Source organism: Artemia sp. Qi Xiang Cuo, chromosome 13 (genome assembly GCF_049724085.1).
Source record: "Artemia sp. Qi Xiang Cuo chromosome 13, ASM4972408v1, whole genome shotgun sequence".
NCBI classification, from domain to species: domain Eukaryota; kingdom Metazoa; phylum Arthropoda; class Branchiopoda; order Anostraca; family Artemiidae; genus Artemia; species Artemia sp. Qi Xiang Cuo.
Window position 1 is genome coordinate 51,672,857 of NC_142806.1, and position 25,117 is coordinate 51,697,973.

At 32.5% G+C, this 25,117-nt stretch overlaps 1 protein-coding gene across 2 annotated transcripts in view; it reads right to left on the reverse strand.

Annotated features, from left to right (window-relative positions):
• Positions 1-25,117, reverse strand: part of kug (FAT atypical cadherin kugelei) — a 413,066-nt gene that overhangs the window by 77,640 nt on the left and 310,309 nt on the right. For both annotated transcript variants that reach the window (XM_089099328.1, XM_089099327.1), the window contains 4 exons: positions 24,383-24,626; positions 21,436-21,571; positions 13,504-13,665; positions 7,612-7,808 (listed from right to left, as the gene is read on the reverse strand). In XM_089099328.1, coding sequence (XP_088955454.1) covers positions 7,612-7,808; positions 13,504-13,665; positions 21,436-21,571; positions 24,383-24,626 — 739 coding nt within the window. The remainder of the gene's footprint in view (positions 1-7,611; positions 7,809-13,503; positions 13,666-21,435; positions 21,572-24,382; positions 24,627-25,117) is intronic.

Sequence of the window (25,117 nt, forward strand, 5' to 3'; positions counted from 1 at the left end):
GTTGCCAGGTATTTAACCTTATAAGGGGCTCTTTAGTATTCATTTTTACTTTAATTTTTAAAGATAAAAAGTAATAATTACTATTCTTTTAATTATTGTTTCATGTTTATTAATAGTTAGCCCAACAAATTCAATTTGCTCCCCTTTAAATATATAGTTAAGATTAAAGAATATGTATAGGCCAAAAGGGACAAAATCCAGTAGAATGGCCAAAAGAGAGATGATACCAATATTGACTTCAGAGTAGAGAAAGGAATAGAAAAAGAAAACAATGCTATAGCGAAAAGCATCAATAAATTAAAACAAATAAAATATTAAAATTGGGCAATAAAGTAAAATTTAGAACGCAATAGAGCTAAAATCATTGTGGAGATTTTCGTTTTGGAGAATGACATTTTTTTCCAAACATCTCCAGGTTTCTACGATTCCCCCATTATTTTCAATTATTTGTATTTATTTCAGTAAATCCTTCCTCATAAGTTTGAATCTAATCCACGTTCTTAATTTTACGCGTTTTCCTTAATATATTGCTGTCTGCGAGTAACCTAAATAACAAATTTTTTTAACACTTACGTTTCTAAATATTGTATATCGGCAACATTGCGTGTTGTCGATATACAATAGATATAGATATATTTCTCACAAAAACCCCATGGGCCATGGATATTACAAATACAACAAAACACATAAAACATAATAAGTTCAAACACATTTGAAAATAACACTACGATAGAAAATCTTTCCTATGTCTCCTCCCCACACTCATAAAATGACATCCCTCCCAAAAATTTCCCTTCTAAGTACCTTCAGTTCTTCACAATAAAACATAAAATGTTCTAAATCTTGGGACTCCCTGCACATCGGACAAGTGAAAAGACCACTCCGTACCTTAACCCTTCCTAAATACTTTCTTCTCCCCCCAAGCGGCATAAAATTCCCCCTTACTGATAAAACCCATTTAAAGTATAATTAAAGTATCATCGATGTATAATGTCGAAACGGAATAACTTACTTCATTAAAGGAATAACAGTGTTAGAAAGCTTGATGTTTTAACCGGTTTTTGTAGGACAAGATTGTCGGCCTACAGAACGTGTGTCCCAGATGGCTACTTTAGGATTAAATCGAACAATGTCCCCAGACTCTTCAATTTTTGAAAGTAGAAAGCTCCTTTTTACTTCCATACAATTTTTTTTTCGGACAAAAGGAGTCTCCTTAAAGAAATGTTTATTTTTCTCTATTTTACTTAAATAAAATATACAATAAATCACAAGTTATTCTATATAGAAAAAGGCTCTTTTTGGGAATAAAATTCTCCTTCAAATTACATGATGATTCTGGCTGTATTAATAATTCAGTTTTGTAAAAGAATGTAACTTGACAGTTGTACTTAATTTTTTTTTTTTTTGCTTTTTTGCTGACATCTAACTTCATTTTTGCTTTTTTTTTGTAATGGCAGGTTCTACTGTTTTTTTATGTTTGGGAAGAACTTTAGTTTCAAGAACTGCATGAATAGAAACTTAAGAAACTCGAAAGTCTAAAATATGGTTCTAATATAATTAACCTTCCAAATATATTTATTCCGGATTCAGTAGCGAGGTAAATCAAAAGATACTTTGTGCTGCCAGGTTATCAAAACGGCGTATCTGCAATGTCCTGGGAATAGCTTTTGGGAACTAGCTGAAACTTACAGGGAATGATGGGACAAGTGGTAAGAGGACACGCGGGGACAAGTGGTAAGTGCAGGAAGCGAAGTAAGACCGTGAAGAGTACAACCCCATATGATTTCATATTGTATCCCATTTAGCCTCGTATAGTATATCTTTCGACGGCTGCAAAGATAGAAATTAAAGAAGCTGAAACTTCACAAAAATATTTTTATATCTTACATTATTACCAAGACATTTTTTTCTGTAAAAAGAATCATTAAACCTCGATCTTCCATTTTTAAAATATTTAGTATAAGAAACTGAAGCCGTAAAAAACATCTCAAGCCAAATAGTCTGTAATGACACTATTAGAGAGCTTTTGGCAAATGGGAAAGCACCAGCCTTTTTACTTTCATAATTACTACTAATTAAAAGAAATAACTAACATGAAAGAATTTTAAAAGGAAGCCGTTTTAAGACGTTAGAGAAAGAAAAAGAAACCCGTAATAGTTCAAACTTTTCACAAGAAAAAATTAAAAAATTGGAAAAAAAAGAGCAAACAGAATAAAAGATAGTATGCTAGAAATTGTAGAGAAACCTGACGTTTTGAAACGTTTTTGACGAAGTTACTGCCTAGAGCATTGGTTCCCATTCTATTGTGGGCCATGTCCCACCTAGGTGTTGCTAAAATTCCCCGTTGCGATATTTAATTTTTGTTTTTCAATATTCTACAGCTATTCACCTGAAGGATGCTTAAAAGGTAGTAACTTGGTGACTTTTTTCGGGTCCTCTTCTAAGCATATTTTATACCAAAGAGAAATAGTGTCTTTTAACACCTTTTATAAAATGTATGACGTCATTTCAATACTATCATGCATCTGTTTTTGCTCTTTAAATGTATATGAACATGACATCATTCGTATGAAAAATTTCTTTTTTGCAAAATTAAAACTAAAATGTAGTGGACGTGGATGGGGGTATTTTGGACGTGCGCCAAACGGTGCACGTCCTGCCCATGACCCACCAAATATTCCCATGCCCCACCGGCGGGGTATGCACCTCGTGTTGGGAGTCACGGACCTAGATGTAACTCCTAAATTTCACCTTTGTTGGATTTGGTGAATATTCTTGTTTTTGAAAAAAAAGAAAGGAAATAGAAGGCTTTAAAAAGAAAGAAGGCGTAAAAATAAAGAAGAAGGCGTTCTTTAAGAAGGCGTTAAAAGAAAGGAAACAGAGCTTTAAAAAGAAAAAAAGGGGAAAAAGAAAGAAAGGCGTAGAAAGAAAGGAAACAGAAGACTTTAAAAAGAAAGAAGGCGTAAAAATAAAGAAGAAGGTGTTCATTAAGAAGGCGTTAAAAGAAAGGAAACAGAAGGCTTTAAGAAGACAGAAGGCGTAAAAATAAAGAAGAAGGCGTTAAAAGAAAGAAAACAAGGCCTTAAAAAGAAAGAAGGCGTAAAAAGAAAGGAAGGCGTAGAAAGAAAGGAAACAGAAGGCTTTAAAAATAAATAAGGCGTAAAAATAAAGAAGGAGTTAAAAGAAAGGAAACAAGGCTTTAAAAAGAAAGAAAGCGGAACAAGAAAGGAAGGCGTAAAAAGAAAGGAAGCAGAAGACTTTAAAATATTGTCCTAGCTCTATTGTGTTCTAAATTTTACTTTATTGCCCAATTTTAATATTTTATTTGTTTTAATTTATTGATGCTTTTCACTATTGCAGTCCAATAATACGGTGTTTATACATATGTCAAATAATATAATTCCCAATTGTTTAATGGCGTGAAGCAGATTCCTTCGCAGAGTGTGGGGGACACCATGAAGCACGTATTGTTTGTCAAGATGGGTCTAACTAATATTAGAGGATCACAGATATAGTTAGTGTTCAGCGATTTAGAGCTGGATCAAATAATGCTCAAAGACCAGATGAAGTTGCCCCTTTTCTCGTCTAGTTTCGATAAAAAGAAATAAATCGCCATGTGTTTAAAGCGCTAGTGACTCAGGCTTATTTGTAGCTGAGAACCTTACGAAACGTAACCGTGATCTTCTGAGCGCTTCAAGAGATAAGTTTGGAAATCGCAGGATGTGGTCTGATCAAAACCTTATTTTTGTGCGGGAGGCTGAGAGTGCTCCGATCAGACGTATCTGAGAGATTGATGATCTTTTAAAGTTTTTTTTTGTAGCTTACTTTTTCTCAATTATCCTATCTCTATTATATTACTTTTTACTTTGTTCTCCTTTTTTCTCTCCATTATTCCTTATTTCAGATTCAGTTGTTTCGGCTTTTCTTTTTTGTTTTTGGGACTATTCCAAGCTGTGGCGGGTGGGTGGTACGTGATGAATCCTAGTTTGATGGTAATTTGAATTTGTCTGACCTTAGCTCAGGTGACATCCTCTCCTTGAGTGAACGACTACTTCAGCTTAAAAATAATCAAATTGATGTTCTTAATTTAATAGATAATTCAATAGGTCAGCATAATGAATATACATCAAATCCCCATTCTTCAGCTGTTAGTAAGTATATTTCGAGTCTAGATGAAGTTTCCAAACGAAGTGGTCGTTTTTCTGTGCTTCAGCACAAGTTCAAGGTATTTGCTCTTCAGTTGATGAGTTAAAACAAATAGTACGTAGTGACCACCCCGATTTTATCGGTCTTTGTGAGACCTTCCTCAATTCGAAAACTGAATCTCTATTGCATATCCATGGATATAACATGGAGTATTTGAACCGTAGTAGAATGCCTAAAGGTGGCCTTGCTGTTTATGTTTCGGATTATCTTCAGTATACTGTAAGAATGACCTGTCAAGAAATGAAGAAGGGATTTTCGAAAACATGTTTATTGAGATTAAAACACAAACTAAACCCCTGATTGTTGGTAATATATACCGGTCTCCTAGTGGGTCTGTTCCCTCTTTCCTTCAGATTCTTGATGAGGTTTTGGAAGCAATTCAACAACATTCATGTGAACTTGTCATTATGGGTGACTTCAATATTAATTTGTGCGATCGGAGGTAATCTTCTTCCTCGGATTTTTTCTTAGCTTTGCTTGATTGTGGCATATTACCTTCAGTATGTATTCCAACTGGCATAACTGATACTACTGCTTCTTTGCTTGATAATGTTCTTCCATCGTTGACTTTGGTGAAAAATCTTGTATTGATGAGTGATACCTCAGACCATTTACAAACATGGCAAGTAATCAAATCTGTTATCAGGCCATCTTCTCGACCCCCTTCTGTCCCTTCAAGTGTTTTGATTGATGGTCGTAGAGAGTGAGCTGAAAGTGCAAGACGCCCTCACTTCTTACTTTGCTAATATCGGGAAAACTGCAGCCTCTTCTGTGAGTCCTTCTTCTTCTCTAAATGATTTTAGGTCTTATCTTGGACCTCCTTGCATTAAATCAACGGCTTTGGAGCCTATTTATGAAGCTGAAATAGCCAGAATTGTTAATCATTTGAAGGGTTCTTCATCTTCTGGTCCAGACCGTATTTCTACTAAGGTTGTCAAGTTCATTCTTCCTGTAATCGTTTCTGCTCTTACGAGACTTGTCAATATGTCTTTTGAAAAGGGTGCATTCCCAAGTGCTTTAAAGCGTGCTCGTGTTATTATACTTTTAAAGGTGGATCACGGAATGACCATGCTAGTTATCGTCCTGTATCTCTCTTATCAGCGTTTATTAAAATTTTTGAAAAAGCTATGCTTTCTCGACTTCTTGATTTTCTTAATTTAAAATTTTTTTTCATGATTCCCAGTTTAGTTTTAGGACAAAGCACTCAACTGAGCATGCATGTGTGAATCTTTTGAATTATATACATACGTCTCTTGACTCTGGTTTTACTCCTGCTGCTCTTTTTCTCGATGTACGAAAAGCATTTGATTCATTCAATAACGCAAAAAATTCTTTTTTGGAAACTATGCCGTATTGGTATACGATAGAGTAGTCATCTTTGGTTTCTACCATATTTATCTGGTTGAGTTATCTCGGTTGATCCTCTCTTTTCCAACCCGTCTGAAGTAGAGTTTGGTGTTCCACAAGGATCTGGCCGATACTCTTTTTAATTTATGTTAATGACCTTATAAATGTGGTTAAAAATCTTAAACCTACCACTTGCTGTCGTATTTGTAAACCTGCAACTGTCACAAATTGTGACAAGAGTTTGTCCTTCTCTGATACACTTATACTTTTGCGGATGACAGTACTCTTGGCCAAACCGGTAGGACTGGAATCTCCGTTTGATCTCCGTTTGAACATGTTCCGTTTGAACATGTTTGATCTCCGTTCAAACATGATTGCCCTTTTTGAAAGAATTACTCAGTGGTTAATTATCTTGCCTTAAATGTTGTTAAGTCATCTTTTCTTATTTTCTCAAGAGTCAAGGGCTTGTTCTGGTTTAAATGAAATACATACATCGAGGGGTTCCCTTAATAGGTCCAAGGATCGTTGCGTTCGATTCCTAGGCTTCTTGCTTGATGAAAATCTCTCCTTCAAGCCTCATGTTGACCTGATTAAAATGAAAGTCTCCAGAATCCTCGGGATCCTTAAAAAATTGATACACAAATTTCCAGGGTCAATACTTAGACTCCTATTCTACAGCCTAATGTTTCATACTGTTCTTTTATCTGGATGTCAACTTTTCCCTCATCACTGAAGCCGCTTTCAAAACTATACGATAAAGCAAGGATTCTTAAACAGGATACTAACTGTTCCCTACTTAAACCCTTTCTGGACTTGAGATCTCTCTATTTTTTGTCTTGTGCTTCAATAATTTTTTGAGGTTATATGGCCAGCTTCTTGGTATCTTATGTAATAATATATTTTTTATTTCTGTGCAATCTACTTATTATTTCCACACCTCCAATAATTTAAAAATACCTTATACTCCGTTAATATAGTCCGATTTTAACCCTCTGGTAGCTTGTAATTTAATTTAGGACACTCCCCCGGAATCTGCACGGAGCTGCCACTCATTTGGCATCTTCAAAAAGTGTGTTAGAGATTTTTTTGCAAATAATTAATTTTTTTCCTGGTTCTCCAATGAGTTGATGTCTCTGGATTGGTTCTGTAATTTATTTGTGCGGCTGGATTCATGTATTACTCCCTTTGCCTAGCTTCGATTTGTTTTTTTTTATTTTATTTTTTATGGGGGGGGGGGATATTGTTTGGTTTGGTGATGTGGATTTATTATTTTAAAAATGTTGGATGTATGTATTTGTTTTATTTTTTTTTAGTTTTGTTTCTCCCTGGTTTTTTCTGGCCATAAAGCCTTACAGGGGAGAATATATTGAAGCATTTGTTATTTTTATGTTTTGTTATTTTTATATTTATATATTGTACATTTATCGCTAATTTTTATATTCGTTTGATATTCATTGATACTCATTGAAGCAAATAACAGGTATCTAACTTTCATAAAATATGTTACTTCGATTTGATATTAGATGGCAAAATTATTTATGTAGAATTGATAAATTTTTGAAACTTTTAGAGCGTGCATTTATAAACTAGTACTTCTTAAATTGACGGTTAATAAGTCACATTATCGTTATATAAGCCAAAAATAATTTTCTTAAGTAAATCTATTGTTTTGTCAACGTATAGTTATTTTTTTTTTTTTTTTTTTTTTTTTTTTTTTTTTTTTAGTTGCTACTTATATTGGTTTTGTTGTTGTTGTATCCCCCTTGTATCCATGGCCACGGAGCCGTTCGAGGGGTAATACGAGTAGTGTATTTCAAATGTGTATTTATTGGTGAATAATCTTAGTTACTTACTTACTTACGGGGAAATGGAAGAAAAGGTGTACACACCACGGACTGAGTTCCAAGCATCGTCCCGTTTTAGAGCACTCTCTATTAAATCTCATTCTCATGAGGCAATATTCGTTTCTAGGCAAACAATATTCGCTCCTTGCTCTCAAAGTCAATTTTTATTCTAGTAAATTGATTAGGGAAGAAATGTTTCCCCGTATAGACCCACCTGCTTTTCCGTGTCAAGTGATCGTAAAAGAGTAATCTCTCCCTTCTCATTAATGGAAAACATCTCCTCTTTTCCCGAGTCGGGATCGACTTCAATCTCCCGTTTTATGGAACGTTTGTAGCCAGTCGTTGATACGATACTGAACTGAACTGGACTAGAAATTTCTTCTAGAAGTCTTGCACTTGTAATAAGACAGCCTGGAAGCAAAAGTACTGTCATACATTGAAAATAAAAATTGTTTCTTCTCAAGAGTGGCTGTGTAACTAATTTTGTATTTTTCTCTTTTTTTTTGGGAGGGGGGGTGCTCTAATAAATCTCTCTCTCTCTCTCTAATAGAGCAACGATGTAATTTCTATAGAGGAATATAATATAATATTTTAGAAGCACAATTAATAATTGGTTTGATCAGCCTCTGTGGGAATAGATTTTAGAAAGTAGAGAATCAAATTTTTGGTTGTAAGCTTGGCTATGTTGCTTTAGGAAAAGTACTCTCATTCTTGGGGGGGGGGGGGGAATCTTCTCTAAAGTGGCAGTTAAACTGATGTTTTTTGGGAGGGGGAGGGTTCAGTAAATGTCTCTTTCTCTCATATAAGAGTGACTACGATAGTTACATATAAGATGTAACTTCTATAGAGGAATATAAGATTTTAGAAAGACGATGAATGATCAGTTTAATAAGCGCCTACATTAATAAATTTAGATGTAGAAAGTCAAGTATTTGGTCGCAAACTTGGCAATGTCGCCTTAAAATTACAGGGATTTTGGCCAAAAAATAGTTAATACTGTTTCATATATTTAAAGAACATATCTGGACCCTATTTAACTGACAGAGTTTTGCCCCGAAACTTTCCCATACCGAGTCAAAATTTGGCTGTTTTACGTTGAATAGGCAACACTGTTTTCAAGGTTGCGAAAGAAATTTGTCCCCAAATCTCTCAAGTGTCAGACCCTAATCAGATCAGAATTTTTTTTCAGACGTTAAGCCCCAGCAATTAGAGAGCCTGGAAGGGATTACAGGCTACTGTCATTCTTCAGAAAAAGTTGTCCAATTTTACCACGACACAAATTCTAGATTCTGGAGAAGTAGCAGAAAAAATCGTTAAATAATATCGAAGACAGTAAAACCGCTAGAATATACAGCATAAAGGATAAGTTTTCTGATTAACTCGCCAAGGAGATAGCAAAGAAATAGAAATAACTTTATAATCAGAATTTCATCATGAATCAAAATATAAAATTCATTTGCGTCGGAAATTAACTTACCACCACCAACCCCCCACGGATGTGCAAGTATATACCCTGAGTTGTATATACGCACTGAATTTTCCATTATTTTGACAACCGCAAAATCAATTTAAAAAAAGGGTGACTTGCGGAGAATTCAATGCATATGTAAGTTTGTTTTTGAACGGAGGTTGCTGGTGAGTAAGTTTTAAGAGGGAAGACAATTGTTATCGTCTCATCTCTGAGAAACAAAAACAAAGCACACCAATGATTTCTTCCGAAGATAGTGAGGGATCTCAGCACATATGAAACAATCTGAGCAAAGACTGTTTTTTTTTTTTTGTTAAGAGCAAAAACTCTAATTCTGTAGCCATATTGACATTAGGGCTAAGAAATCTCGAAGACCCTAAAATGGATTTTCAATAAGGAAAAATAATATTTCCCTTGCCTGCAGTAAAATTAATCCAAAACTTATAAGGAAGAAGATGAAATTTTAACTTTTGAGCAAAAATAAAATCCTTCAGAGATAAATTGATTTTTTTTATAACACATGAAAGATTATTCTTCGAATTTTAGTTTGGCTAATTATTATAATATATTATTTTAAATACTTTTTATTTTTAGACCTTTGCTGTCTATATCGATAAACAGATGCCGATATGAACATGAAAGCATAAGCTTTTTTTTTGAGCCCTAGGCCACAGTATCCAAGAATTTAATACACGTCAAAAAAATGAAAAAAAAACCCTGTAAAATGAGGAAGAATTGTCAGTTGAAGCTTATTCAACTTCGGTTGAAGCTTCAGTTGAAGCTTCAACTTCAGTTGAAGCTTATTATGTCAGCTGAAGCTTATTCAAGAATGCTAACTATTATTTCAATATATTTATTTTCGATAATGGTAAAAGTTTATTTCGAAAACAAATACATGGAATTTTCCAGAAAGAATTTGAATCCCAACAAAATGGCGCCATATCAAAATGGAAATTACACCATTGGAAGCAGAATAGCAGAAAACCCTATTAAGGAGGATCAAACTCCTCCAACTTCTGCAACAAAGAAAATCTCTTTTTCATTTTTCCAGTCACCGCTAGTGGAACACAAAACATCATAGAAAGGTGTTTGAAAGGAAGTTACTATTTCTGGATCCTTTTTGTAAGTAACCAAAACATAACCCTAAAAGCAAATAAACGGTTTTTGACAAAAACTTCACCTCATAAACAAGGTGATAGAACACACGCATATTATTACGAGAAATCATTACAAAGGAAGAGGGGAGGGGGGATTCCAACTGAGAAACTGAGATCGGTTCCAAGTGATTACTTTACCGGATGTTAAGCAATGTCCTCGCCAGATTCCTCCTCTGATTTTATTCTCGGTTCCGAGAATACTTATATTTTTAATAGTTTTGATAACAATTATTCGATTAATTCGTTTTGATAACAATTATTTGATTAATTTGATAACACTTCTGGAGGTACCAATCCTTGTTTTTATTTGTATTGTTGTACAAGGTGTAAATTAAAACTGGGCTTCATCTTGTCAATATTAAAATCAAAACTTATGTTTGATGTTAAATACGCACCAATACTTCCTTCATTTAAAAAAGATTGAAATTATATTAAAGACAGCATATTAATAATCTATAAATAAATTTTGTTAAAGATCTGTATTAAAATCTGTTTATTAAAGAAAGTATAATCCTACTGAACTGATAAAATTTTGCAAATATTATATTCGATCCCTATTGACAATAATATTGACAATATTTTTGTTGAATACAGATGTCTTCCAAAAATAGAAATAATCCTCCGGAAGTTGAGCTTTTAAAATTGAGCAACTTGTAAGGGATTTTTTGTTTGCAGAAAAAAGAAAGCAAGGGAAGTGTTTCTTTTTCTATTTAGCTATGGCATGAATTCTAAATAGGAATATGAGATTTTAGAAAGGCAGCTGAAGGATTGGTTTAGTAATGGTTTAGACAGCGAAAGCGATGGAATAGAAAGTATGTTTTCATTAAGACTTCGCTAGATGAACATGAAATTACGCAATAAACTGGAGAGAAAATATCGAACCTATAAAGAATGCTTATTTTTCTCCCATACGTTCCCCTTCTTTTTATTAAGTTTAGCAGTTCTTTTTTTTATAGTTACTTCATAAAATTTACACAAATCTAGGGCGGCCTCTCATGCTTATTTTTCTCCCATACGTTCCCCTTCTTTTTATTAAGTTTAGCAGTTCTTTTTTTTATAGTTACTTCATAAAATTTACACAAATCTAGGGCGGCCTCTCAACGAATGTATATTTTCACCTTTTGAGTTTTCCCTAAAAGGCAAAGGCACATACTTGAGAGCAAGGCCGTATCCAGGAGGTAGGGGGAATGAAATCCCTTTCAAAATTTTGTCCAATTCGTAAAAACGTAACAAAAATGGAAAACAAACAATTCTTTTGTACCCCCCACACAAAAAAATCGCAAATACGGCCTTGCATGGGGGGGAGAGCCTTTTTCCCTTCCAATAAAATCAAAATATATGGGGTGTATAAAATACAGTAGCCTTATGTTAAATAAGTATAACATTTTCCTAGACAAATTGTAAAAAGATAAGCGATGTCCACGGCAGTGGGCATTCAAGAAATGCAAAGATATGAGATTGGAAAGAGGTTGAAATTGGAAAGGAGGTTGAAAAAGAGATTCAAAGATTTTAACCTTTATTATAGGTAAAAGCAGTAAAAAAAAAAAAAAATAAGTAAAGATATAAGCCAAAAGTATGGGCGTAGCTAGTAATTTTTTTTTTCCAGGTTTGCAAGTAGACGAAGGGGAGATAAGGGTAAAGGGTAAAAGAGGGGTGGATGTACTGTCTTCAGTCAAAATTAGCTTTGCATTTGTATTTAAGGATTTTTCTGTAAAGAAGGGGAGGGGGTTAGCACGTTTTCCAGAGGAGCAAGACCCCCCACCACCGTATATACGTCCATAACAAGAAGCGTTATTAGCCTTAGCCTTATCTGAATTAGCCCAACTGTATGTCTATCTACCTTGTGATGATAGACTATCGTAAAGAAGTGAAAATAATCATTTTTTGCGACTCTGAAAAAGTTGGGCCAGCTTTGCCTAACACAGAGACAATCTGTCTCGGCTTTCATCTGATTAGGCTTTCAAGTCTTTATCACTAAATTTTAACTAAATTTTGACTTTAAGTAAATTTTGACTTTGACCGGACGGGCCTAGGTCTCTGCAACTGCAAAGCCACACGAGGTTCTTTAGAACTTCAATATACAGTACTTGGAAAAACGTTGCCTTAGTGTCTGATCAGAAGTCTGAACTTTATAAAAGCAAATCTCCCATGAATGAACTAAATAAATTATATATGGCAGCCTAAATGTAATAGAACAAAAATGAATTTAGCCATTCCTAATTTAGGCTTACAAAAAATATAACCGTGAGTTATGAACTGATTTACGTCGATTTTTATAGAGCAATATGATCATCTAAAAATATTTCGAGATAAATATGTCAATAAAGATCGACCTGCTCGATCCATCGAGATGACATTAGAAAATAAATGTTTTGAACAAAATATATTTTTCACTAGGAATGAATATTATTTTGGACATTCGTTGCAGATAACAGAAAACCATAAAGCAAACTAGGATTCTCCAAATTCCGCACAAACAGATGTTTCTTTGGGCCTAACCAAACACTCAGCCATCCAATTACCTAACTATTAGGCGGAACAGGTAAGGTCATGTCGTTCATACGGTATATGATCATTTTCGTATGATATATTTCATATGATAGTATCTTCATTTTCGGATGATATGATATATTTCATATGATAGTATGTTCATTTTCGTATGATATGATATGTTCGCTTTCATATGATAGTATGTTCAATTTTTCGGGCAATACATCCAAGAATCCATAACAGACATGGGGACAAGCTGAAAACACTACACGATTCTTTTGGTATACTCTTTCCAAATTTACTAATCATCCCATTCGCATATAAACCCCCTTCCCCACCTGATGGCCCCATATATTTCTTCGCTACATCAAGGCAGTCATGTAAAAGTTCTAGTGCCCTTTTTATGTAGCCGAAAAGACTGTACAACAGCGAAGTGACGTTTGCTATATCAAACCCGTTATCTTCTCGGTTTGATCGTAGCCTCCCTTCTATTACAGAATTTATTATTTAATTATTATTAATTTAGTTATATTTAAATAGCATACAAAAAGCAATCAAGTAGTATGATCACCTTGTCCCTATGTCAGTTATGGAATCTGCTTTGTATGTTGACCACATTTAAAAACAATTTTATTAAGTTAGTTACTACATTTCTGCTTTTCAACAATTTTCACAACCCCCCCCCCCTTGCATTTAGCCCTGTTCCCCTTGATATAAACCCATGCGTATGTGCTTGAGAGATCTCACGTGTAACCATCCCAAGAATTACATATAAATAATATATATATATATATATATATATATATATATATATATATATATATATAATATATATATATATATATATATATATATATATATATATATATATATATATATATATAAAAAAAAAAAAAAAAAAAAATATATATATATGCTTGAGAGAAATCTGAGGTGCAACCATCCTAAGGATTATTAAAAATAGCTGAATTATTTTAAGTCACTGTCTCACCAATAGGGGAAGACTCCAAAACAAAATATCTTGCATTAAGAGACACCAATTTGGGAGGCTTGTCTCCTACTCCCATTATGATAACAGTAACGGGAACGTCCGAACTTAAGGGGTCGTCTCCTTTGTCTTCCGCACGCACAAAGAACTGATATACTTCATTTTCTGAAATAAATGAATAGATGAGGCTAATATGAAAAAGAATGAAGATTAAGGTAGAGTAAAGACTAACCTGGCAAATAAAATTTCTTGAAATAGACCTATTCCATTTTTTAATGACATTTGGTTTTGAACCATCAATATGAAGCATTGCACTGAAATTTGAGAACTAACAATATTTTTTACACTATTAGGGCTAAGAATGGGAATAAGCTTAGCCCTAGTGTCAGAGAATTACAAGTTAATTAATTTAAACTGCACGGAAAGTATACCTTCGAAACAGATTGAACTCGAATAGGAATAAAATTTATAATTTTTGGAAAAACTATATTTTTTTCTATTTATTGAGTTTCAATTGTATTAACTGGCTTTTAATTACTATTTTGGATCATTGAATTTCCAATTTTTCATAGCTTTTGAAAATATATATAGTTCTTTAGACTTGTACTTAATAAATTTACACAATCCGATTTCATTTTTAGGGTCCTTTGTAGTTTAAACAGGGTCGTATCCAGAATTTTGGTTCGGGGAGCGTAATTTATTTTCGGGGGACGGGGGGGGGGGGGGGGTACAAAAAACTAAAAAATGCATCAAAAATTTGTTCATTTGCATTTTGGATCGTAGTGTTATTGAGTGTTTACTCATGTTTTATTTATTGGTACACAGTTTCACCTCCTAGCGCCTTATACCGTATATTTGTCGTTCTTATTTTTATCTTGATAGAAGCACACCCTTGCAAGCAAGGCCGTATCCAGGAAAGGGGGGGGGGGGGTGCCAGGTTTGCACCAACCATCCCCGAAATCTTTGTCCAACGCCTAAAAATTTAACAAAAACTAATATAAAGACATTGTTTGTACGTATTTTAAAAACTTTCTGTAAGCCCCCCCCCCCCCCGAAAAAAAAACTGGTATGCATTTGATTGTAAGCAATGCTTTTTGGTGGTCAGTAAAACGATTTTATTTATAGTTATTTTTCGAAAATTCATTGTTAGCACTAAAAAAAAAATCTAAAAAAAATCTAAAAACATCAAAAGCGTATTATCTCTACAGATAAAATAACACATAACAATAAAATAACACCTAACAAGCGTTAAAGCGAGCTTACCGCTTTGTTTCTACCAAACCTCTCCCCGAGACCATGATTTTTTAACGCCCTCTTTATTTGAAGCAACATTATTATGGGAATACCAACCTCTCGGCTTTTGGAGATTTCAACTTACATTGTCATTTACTCCTATATCAATAATAGATATGATATTTCTTTTTCTTAATAAGCATTAAAACTCGAATGCAGTGTTAAGGGAATAATAAACTCAGTTAAAATTTCAGCTCAGAAGAGAAAGTATACGAAAGTATATTCATTATACGACAGTATAATGAATATGACAACATTTTCGTCATAGAATCCCGTATGTTATCTTTTTCCATAGGTATAATCAAGGATAGTATCGGGTTAGTACCCTCCCTTGCCCAATGGTCTTAAGTGACACATTTGTATTTTCGAAAAAGACTGACTTGCAGGGGTGTTAATCGCGTGAAGTTTAAGGTAGGGTTGTTTAAGGCAATAATAAATAGTTCTTACACTACCCAACAAAAACAAAAAGAAAAAAAGGGCGAAGATTTCAGAAGCAAAACAGTTGCCATTCTGGCTATTTTAAACGCACATATTTTTGGAAATTAATGTTGAGGTTGAGGTAAAAAAAAAAGATCGGTCGATATAACTTTTAAAAGATTCACCATTTAAGGATTTAGTAGATTTTAAAACACGAGATGTGCGTTTCAGGAGATAATTCTCATTTATGATAATTAATTACTTGATACTTTTTACATTCAAAACACAAAAAAAAAAAAAAAAAAAAAAAAAAGGTATTATAAATGCACTACGGACTAAAGTGTTAGCCTCCTTTTTATGATCATATAATCATATGATCATATAATCATATGATTTTTATGATCATATAAAGGGTTGAAATTGTAGTTGTTAGTCATTTTAGGATGAAAGTAATAACAGATAATAATAACTAATGGTAATCAGCTTCTGGATCAGACCCAAAATCAAATGATCTCAAATCAACTCAAATTATTTTATTGTCAAACGCCTTACATGGTCATGTCAATCAGTGGCAGTTCTTTTCATGATAAAAGATAAGGCACTAACACATAAAAATCGCAGGCATAGCCATCGTCCTAAAAATTTATATGCTGACTCGAAATAAAATACGGGTAAAATTCTAAAAGTGGTCCGAGTTGCAGATTTATAAAGTCAACATTCTTGAATCAGGATCAGAGACTACTGCAGCAGCTCTAACTTAAAGTAGCAGCTGCAACAGTGTCAACTGTAACAGCTGAATAGTAGCAGAAATTAATATAAAAGCAGTAACAAAACGGTAACAGCTTTAGAAATTGCACTTAGTTTTCAGTCGTCACTGAAAGGTTTCCGAAGTAACGTTTCAACATAACGCTCTGACGTTATTACTACCTTGTAAAATAGTTTTAAGTGGTGAAAATCACAAAAAAAACTCAAATTCAAAGCCTACCCTTAGCCCCAGGGCTGTATCCAGGGAGGTGTCCCCGGCTTGAATCCCCTCCTCCCCCCCCCCTAAATTTTTGACCAACTCATACGAAAGTAACAAAAATACATGCAAACAAAATTTCGTAGCGTTTTGTAGTTTTTTTAGCCCCCTCCCAGAACGAAAATCCTGGATACGACTCTGTCTAGCCCTAAAAATCTTATGATTTTTACGTTCTTCTGTTAATGAACAATATTTTTATATAATGAGTCTTTTTTGTGTTATTCATTATTTACAATATATTATTCTTAAAAATTCCTAATTCTCTGAATATTAGACTGATGTGTGTACAGTATGACAATATTCTATATGCTTATTGGCCGTGTTATATTTCTTTGACGAGAATAAGAATTTCGCAATATGAGCTCGTGAGCATTTGTTTTGAAATAAACCATTCATTAATTAAAAGAAAAATACAAATACGACTGATCGTGCATGGGCGACTTCCAAAAATGATGGATAGCTTAGGGACCAAAATTGATCAAAAGGAATTTGTGTGAGATTCTCAATTTTTGTTTAATTAAACTATATAATTAATATAGTTTAATTAATTAAAATATAACTTATTATTTGTAATGACCAGAGGTCTTGGGTTCTTTATTTATTTCGTGCTGAAGAGAGACGTATTGGTAAAAACAAATAGAAAGAAAAAGAAAAGAGAACAAAGAAAATGAAAAAAAGAGAGGAAGTCAGTCAAAAAGAAGAATAATAAAGGAAAAAGAAAAAGAAATTGAAACAAAGAAGAAAAGCTGAAAAAATCTTATGTTTCTTTTGCTGTCATGATGGTTAATCAAGTTTAGAAAATTTAACGATTTTAAGAGAATTCGAAAAATGACGTTTTTTTTAATAATCAAGTAAACTTCTTCAGTAAAGTTTTAGGATGAACCTTTGGTAGGAAATACCCAATACCTTTTGGTATGAAATACCTTTTTATATTTGTTTTGAAACCCATTGATAACACGTCTCTACATCACTTTGCAGACACTCAGGTAACTTTTAAAGGACGTGCTAAATGAATAATATAAAGGATATATATAAAGGATAATAATATATATAAAGGATATATATAAAGGATAATTATATAAAGGATATAACTACAGTAGCAGCAATAAAAATAATTAAATAATGATTTTGTACTTTGAGGAGAGACTACTGGAGAGTGTTCATTAATCACTTTGTTGTATATAGGGTTAAAAAGAAATAGAAATAGAAAAGAAATAAGAAAAGAGAGAATAAATAGAAAATAAAATAAAAAGACAAAAATTAGAGAAGAAGAAAAGATGACAAGAAGAAGCAACAAGAGAGAACGAAAAAGAAAAAAAGAGTAAAAAAACAAGAAAATACAAAATTGAAAAAGAAACAAGTAAAAAAGAAAGACCGAAGAGAAATATTAGTAAAAAAAATATTTATTTTTCTTTTGTTCTAATTGAATTAAGTTTTGTTTTGGATCAATAGAGAATCCTGCATTCCCTTTGCTGTCATGATTGACAGTTGCGTTTGGAAAATTTTGTGTTTTTAAGAGAATTCGATAAATGACATAATAATGAAAACTTTCACAGTCAAATTTTAGGATAAACCTTTAGCATGAAATACATTTTTATATGTTTCGATACCCATTGATAACACTATAAATGAAAATAATCAAATAAGGATTTTGCAACTTTAGGAGAAACTACTTGAGCGCTTTCTTTAATCGTTTTTTCTAGATATGAGTAAATAGAGAAGAAACAGAGATGGGAAAGAAAAGAAAGAAGAAAAAAGAAGATCAGAAGAAACAAAACAGAATAAGAACAAGATAAGAATAAAAAACAAGAAGAATAAAACTTCAAATGATACAGAAAGAGTGAAACAAAAGAGAGAACAAAAGAAAGAAACGAAAAGGAAGAAAAAAAAAGAAGAGTAGAAGAAAAGAATACTTGTTATTTCTTTTATTGTTGATTTGATTGCCGTTATCCTCTTTGTGAATCCAAATAAAATCTTACGTTTATTTTGTTGCAATGACTGACAATTACGTTTAGAAAATTTGACGTTCTTACGAGAATTAAATTGACGTTATTACGAGAATTACGTTTAGAAAATTTGACGTTCTTACGAGAATACGAGAACAAAAGTCGACGTTTTGTTCATACCAATGGAAACTTTTACAATAAAAATTTAGATAAAAATTTAGACTTTTACAATTAAAAATTTTAAAATATTTTCCAAAATTAAATATTTAATATTTTATTTTATATGTGGTTTATTTTCATTCTATATAGAGAGTTTATATGTAAGACAATCCATATTCCTCGACCGTTATCCAAGGAATGATAAAAATATATTGTCTCATTTATCTCATGGAAACTTATTTTACTCCTATGAATATCTTTATTCTTTTAAATATCTCCAATTTTAACTTATCTTTTAAATACTTTCTTCTTGATAGTTCCAGATTGGTTCTTTTGCCTTTGTAGGACAAAAGTATTAATGAACGCTCTAAAGCAGTTTAAATTTCCATGAGATAATATTTAATTTTGGAATAATATAAAATTAGAAAATATTTAATTTCTAATATGAACTACTTTTTTTACATCTCTTTTGAAACCCATTGAGAATACATGTCTACATCATTTTGCAAACACTAAGGTAACTTTTAAGGGACGTGCTAAAAGCATAATATAAAAGATATAATTACACTAGCAGCAATGAAAATAATTAAATAATGATTTAGTACTTTTAGAAGAAATTGCTTTAGAGCGTTCATTAATACTTTTGTTCTAGAAAGGCAAAAGAACCAATCTGGAACTATCAAGAAGAAAGTATTTAAAAGATAAGTTAAAATTGGAGATGTTTAAAATAATAAAGATATTCATAGGAGTAAAATAAATTTCCATGAGATAAATAGATAGTTTATTAAGTTCCATAAAGTAATACAAAGAATGCATAGTAAACTAAGAAACAAGAAGAGCTTAAGAAACTTAAGAAAACTTAATAAGAAAAACAAAGCAAAAGGGAAGCTGCATAAGAGTAATAAAAACGACAAAATATTCCAAAAACCACACATAGCTTGCATTATTGTGTAGTACTTAGAAGCTCACAAAAAGAAATATTGGCAGTAATATCTCAATTTATTGATTTTAAAAAGCGCAAGAATTTCATTTTAATACCATATATTTATAGATTAGTTGATATGGTAAAGATTTTAAATTTGTTTGTTTTGAGGAGTAAGAGTGGATAAATATTGTTATTAGTTTTTGACATTTGAAGATGTTGACACCACTAAGAGGAGGGAAGGAGGAATTATATTAAAATTAAAATAATAATTACAGTGTTGCATGAGAAAAACATAAAATATCAGAGTTCAGAGTTGATTTTTTCAACAATAAACTATCAGAAAATACACCAAAAAAGATTCCCCTCCCCTCGAAAGGCTCCATAGCCAGGGAAACAGAAAGAAAGGACAAAAAAATATCAAGTAAATCTTAAAATAATCAGTAGCCTATGATCCACTGATAACTTTAGGACCATGCGACGCAAGAAGCCCAACCGCAACATCTTCGAAATCATAGGAACCTGACCAGCACAGACCAACACCCAGCCACCAAATCCATCTGTATAACACAAAACATAAACGTAAAAATTAAAATGCATCATTATTAAAATGCAATTAAAATTCATATTAAATTCATATTTGATGCATATTAAAATGCATCATTATTAAGATGCAAAATTAAAATATATCGAGAATAATAATAATCAATAAAAAGTTTACAATTTGCTATTAAACACAAATACATTAAAATACGTTACGTTGCGGCAAAATATGTTAGTCCCTAAAACTGACCCACTCCCTTTCAAATATATTGAAATATTTATATATATATATATATATATATATATATATATATATATATATATATATATATATATATATATATATATATATGTAATTTGATATATAGTTTTGATATATATAGTTTTTGCTTCATATAATGTATTTACTTTACTTTAAAAAGCGTTTTACTTCTTTTTGTTTTTACAATTTTAGGTTTTTTGGTCACTTGTTCATCGCTACTGTTGCTTTTCTTGTCACATCTTTTCTGATGGCCAGTGGCGTCAATTGACGAAATTTCAAAGGGTAGTGGTGGTAGTTACAAAAATGGTTTTTCAAAATCTAGGAGAGAGAGAGAGAGAGAGGGGGGCGCAATATTTGACTTTTTGCCCATTTTTCCAGTAGTGCTAAAAAGGGCTTTTTTGAATGGAAATATTAACAAAAATGCATTTTCAAAATCTAGGGGGGGGAGGGATCTAGGGAGCATAAACCCTGCTTCAAGGCCGTATCCAGGGGAGGGTACGGGGTTTGAACTCCCCCTGAAATGTTTGTCTGACTCGTAAAAACGTGAAATATCAAACAAAACTGAACATGAAAATATCTTTGATTCGTTTTAAAAGCTTTTTGTAAGCCCCCCCCCCCCAAAAAAAATTCTTTTGCAACCCCCCCCCTCTCCCGAACAAAAAATATTGGATACGATCTTGCCCTGCCCCCTCCCCTAACTGATACCACTGATGTTGGCCACTGGGCCTCTTAAACTAAGATTTTTGAGAACAACGAATAAATCTAAATCAATGGTTTCAAAACTTGCACCACTTTTCCCAGTAAGCTTAACGATAATGCAAAGTTCAGAGAGAAGAAAAGGAGATAATCAAGTAACGATAACTGAAAAGCATTGAGTTAAGTTCGAGCTATCCACTGAAATAGCATACTCAGTTAGACAAGATATAATATCCCCACCCCTCCCAACTGAGAATGTATCTTGTAAGACTGAGAATAGATTCAAGATATTATTTAAAATTAATAAAAGAACATTGCTGATAAGAACAGAATCATACCAAAATGAAAAAAGAAAAATTTGAAGCCTGTAATTTTTACCCTCAAGAATTTGTGTAGCAAAAAAGCATTTGTCTCTGCCCAGATTTGCAAAAACAATGAACAAGGAGAATCCCCCCCCCCTCTAATATTAATGTGAAGAAGCCACCCTCAAAGCAACTGTGAAAGTATGTACCGAAAAACTTCCTTTTTAGAGAGTTTCAGACATCTGGATGAATCTTTGCCCTGATAAAAAGCATTATCACTTAAATGTAAACTTCAAAGCCGTTTTTAGTTACGACGACTAATCCTTTATTTTCTATCTTTTCATTGCCCAAAATCAAGAAATAAATTAAAATACCTTTCCCTTCTAAGGATTTCGCTAAAATTATATCACCGGTCTGCGAATCAATGGTGAAAAGATCAGTGTCCTGTGAATCAACGATGGAATAGCTAATCAAACTGTTTTCTTCACTGTCTACATCCAATGCCTGAATCTGAAACAAAGTAAAAACAAATAACCTTTATTTATTAAATTTTAAACTTTTTATTTATTTATTATTATTTAATAAACTTTATTTATTAAATACATATTAAGCATTTTTTTTTATTATTTAAAAAAAATAAAAAAGAGTAAAAGTACACATGAATATAAAATCAGTATAAATAAAGAAACTTAGCCTGGCCTTAAGCAATCCAACTATTTCTCCATTATTAGCACTAAATGCCTGAATGATAGAAAACGTAAATGAAAAATATACTATCATAAAAATTAATTTCTCCACTATCAATATCCAATGCCTCAATATAAAAAGAAGAAAGAATACATGTAATTAAATTTTGTTCTTTTGAATGGAGGGATAAAAGGGAAAGTTTGGTCCTCCCGTAATTTCGAGCAAGCAGGAAAACCTTGGAAACAGTGTTTTATCAAAACATAAAACATTTTTGGATGGTGTAAAGTTCACTCAATATTTCGCCAAGGAGTGTAGCTCTAGGGAAAAGGTTATAAGGAATAATACATTTTGCCAAAGAAATTTAGTTATTTGGAATTAAACTGTTGGGCTCGAAAAGTTTTTAATAGACAACTCATCCGCAGGGCCTTATCCACGGGGGTTAGGGAGTTCGACCCCTCTCTCCCCGAAATGTTTGTCCAACTCCTAAAAACATAAAAAAAATGAATACAAACGAATTGTTCATGCGCTCTTATTATTATTTTTTTTTTAGAAAAATCCTTTTGCCCCCCCCCCCCAAAAAAACCCTGGATATGACCCTGGTCGGCCCTCTTGCCATTTAGGAAGCAATTAACAATTAAATTTGGCACTGTTGCACGGCATCATATAAGATCATATCGCCCGACTGGCTAGCATAGACTGGAATAAAGGGGTACCCAATCATTGTTCAATACAATATTTTTTATAAGAAATGAGGTAAAATTAACACTAAATAGTAAAGAATGAACCACGATTCTTAGTAGATAAAAATTAAAAAAGCGCAGAAAAAACTGTCTAGTGAGAAAAAAACTGCTATTTTTAGCTGATTCAGGAGTGGAAACTATAATTTTGATTAGTCTCAATTTTGAAAAATAAACGAAACCCCCTTAAAAATGGCGTCGAAAACGAAAATTACACCATCGGAATCGATAATGCCCTAAACCCCATTTCAGGAAACTTGCAACCCCCGCCTTGAATAATCTTCAGTATAATTCAATATGTCAAGAGAAGTCTGTGTTAAGTCCAATACTTTGATAAAATACGCGTTATCTAATGGGGCCGGAGAAACGCCAAAGGGCCGCAAAAGATGTTAATCTGGCTCTGTTGCAATCACTGAAACTTCACCCATTAATATTTCTTTAATTAGTGGAATCAAACTTGCCAGCTTTCTTACTTAATAAGGATTGGAAGGGATACATTCCGATTCTACAGGAAAAACCAATTTCTGTAAAAACAACTTTTACTAGATGTTGTAATCCCATTAGACATCTGACAACACAAGATTTTAAACATAGGGGAAACACGGCTGAAAGTCGATACCAGCAAATAGCAATTTCGAAACAGCAAAAATAAATAATATCGTTAAATAAATAGTGCTGGGAATAAGAAAAATGAAAAATATGAAATAATAATTATCTACATTCTAATTAGAATCATTTCTTTTTCAAATAGGCTTAGTGATTTATACTAATTTCCTATCTCCATATTTAGCAAAAACCTATTCCCAAGAATAACCTATTTGCGTTCTTTAAGGTAAAAATCAATTTTTGACAAAATTTCATCTTCAAGATTATATAAAACACGTATAACAAAAAGAACTTTACAAAACGCTTCATAAATTGGGGGGGGGGGGGGTTTCTCTTCCCCAGAAAAAGAAATTTCAGAGGGGATAGGGGAGGGGGTAAAATCAGAGGATTGGTTAGCAGTATGGCGAGCCTTGGCGAGCTACAGATAAAGCAGTGATAGAATTATTAATCAAATTCGTTTGCTCAATAGTTTATTGAAAAAAAAAATAAGAAATAGAATTGAGTTATTAAATGATAAATTATTATTCATCATTTTTGCGCAGAAGATATAGCGAAAGCGAAACTAGTTAACGAAATAATTTTGAGATTCAGTTGAGCCCAACATGTAAGAAGGCTTCCTTAATCCTTAACTGCAGGTGATCAAATTGGGAAGAGAGGAGGGGGAAGGATATTTGCCCCCTAGGTTTTTGTTCCACTCCTAGATTTTACAAAACCCCTTTGTTTTTGTATTGGCACTGAAATAGAAAATGTCCCCACAAGATTTTGAATAATACTTCTTGTGCTCCTTCATTAAAAAGAGATCTTTGCCCTACATTTGCGTGAATTGGTGCCCCTGCTTAGCTGTATAGAAAAAATAAACATAGAAATTTTCTATAGTGAAAATTTTCCATTTAAACTTGTCACAGCCAGCCAGTCAGAAAAATTTTAATGTGAATCGGCCTGATGTTAGTTTGGCGTTAGCTAAATTTCATTGTAAATAGACCTTAAGTAATATTACCAAGACCTCTGATTCCAAAAAAAAGACAAATTGTAGAAATAAAGTTTACAGGATGGAGAAATGCCATTAGATATCTGACAACAGGAGATTTTAAACATATGTGAAAATGTGGCTTAAACTAACCAAACTTACTAAACTTAACTAAACTTAAACTAAACTTACTTACTATTAATACTTAAACTAACTAAACTTAAACTTAACTAAACTTAAACTAAACTTACTTACTTTTAATACTTAAACTAACTAAACTTACTAAACCTAAACTTAAACTAAACTTAAACTAAATTTACTTACTTTTAATACTGATGCACCGACAGACAAATTCGCATAAATATTAGCTGAATATTCTCTAAGTATAAACTCTGGCTTATTATCATTATCATCAAGCACACGAATTTTCAGAGAGGCGTAACCGACTCTTCCGCCAGGGTCCTTGGCACTGATCCAAAATTCGTATTGACTAACAGCTTCTCTATCTAAGGATTTAAGGGTGTAAATCTCTCCACTGTGTTCCTCCATACGGAATAACTCGAGCATCCTTTAAAAGAATTCAAAGTTAACAAGTTGAGGGGAAAAACAAATTTATATTTATATTTCTCAGCCCTGGAATAAATTATGTCACGAAAGTTATTACACGGTTCAGTATTTGGTGTTTTGTTAATTAATTTTAATTGATTAATTGATGTATTTTAATTTGTTCAGATCAAGGTAATTCAAGAAGGCAAACAAAGCGTGGCCTTCCAAAACAATAGCAACTTTGAAAAAATAATAATAATAAGGTAAACAACAAGGATAATGAAGACAATTTCTTAAATATTAATAATAATAATTAATTAATGTTATTTGACTAATTAGTAACTGAAATTGAATGATATTTACTGGTATTATTTAACTCATATATCATCAGATCAGCTGCACTTAGAAAATTAATAGAAGACTGAGAAAACACCACCGAATGTATAATAGATTTTGCATAAATTTCATTGCTTAAATTTATATAAATGCTCTTTGTATAAATTTATATAAATG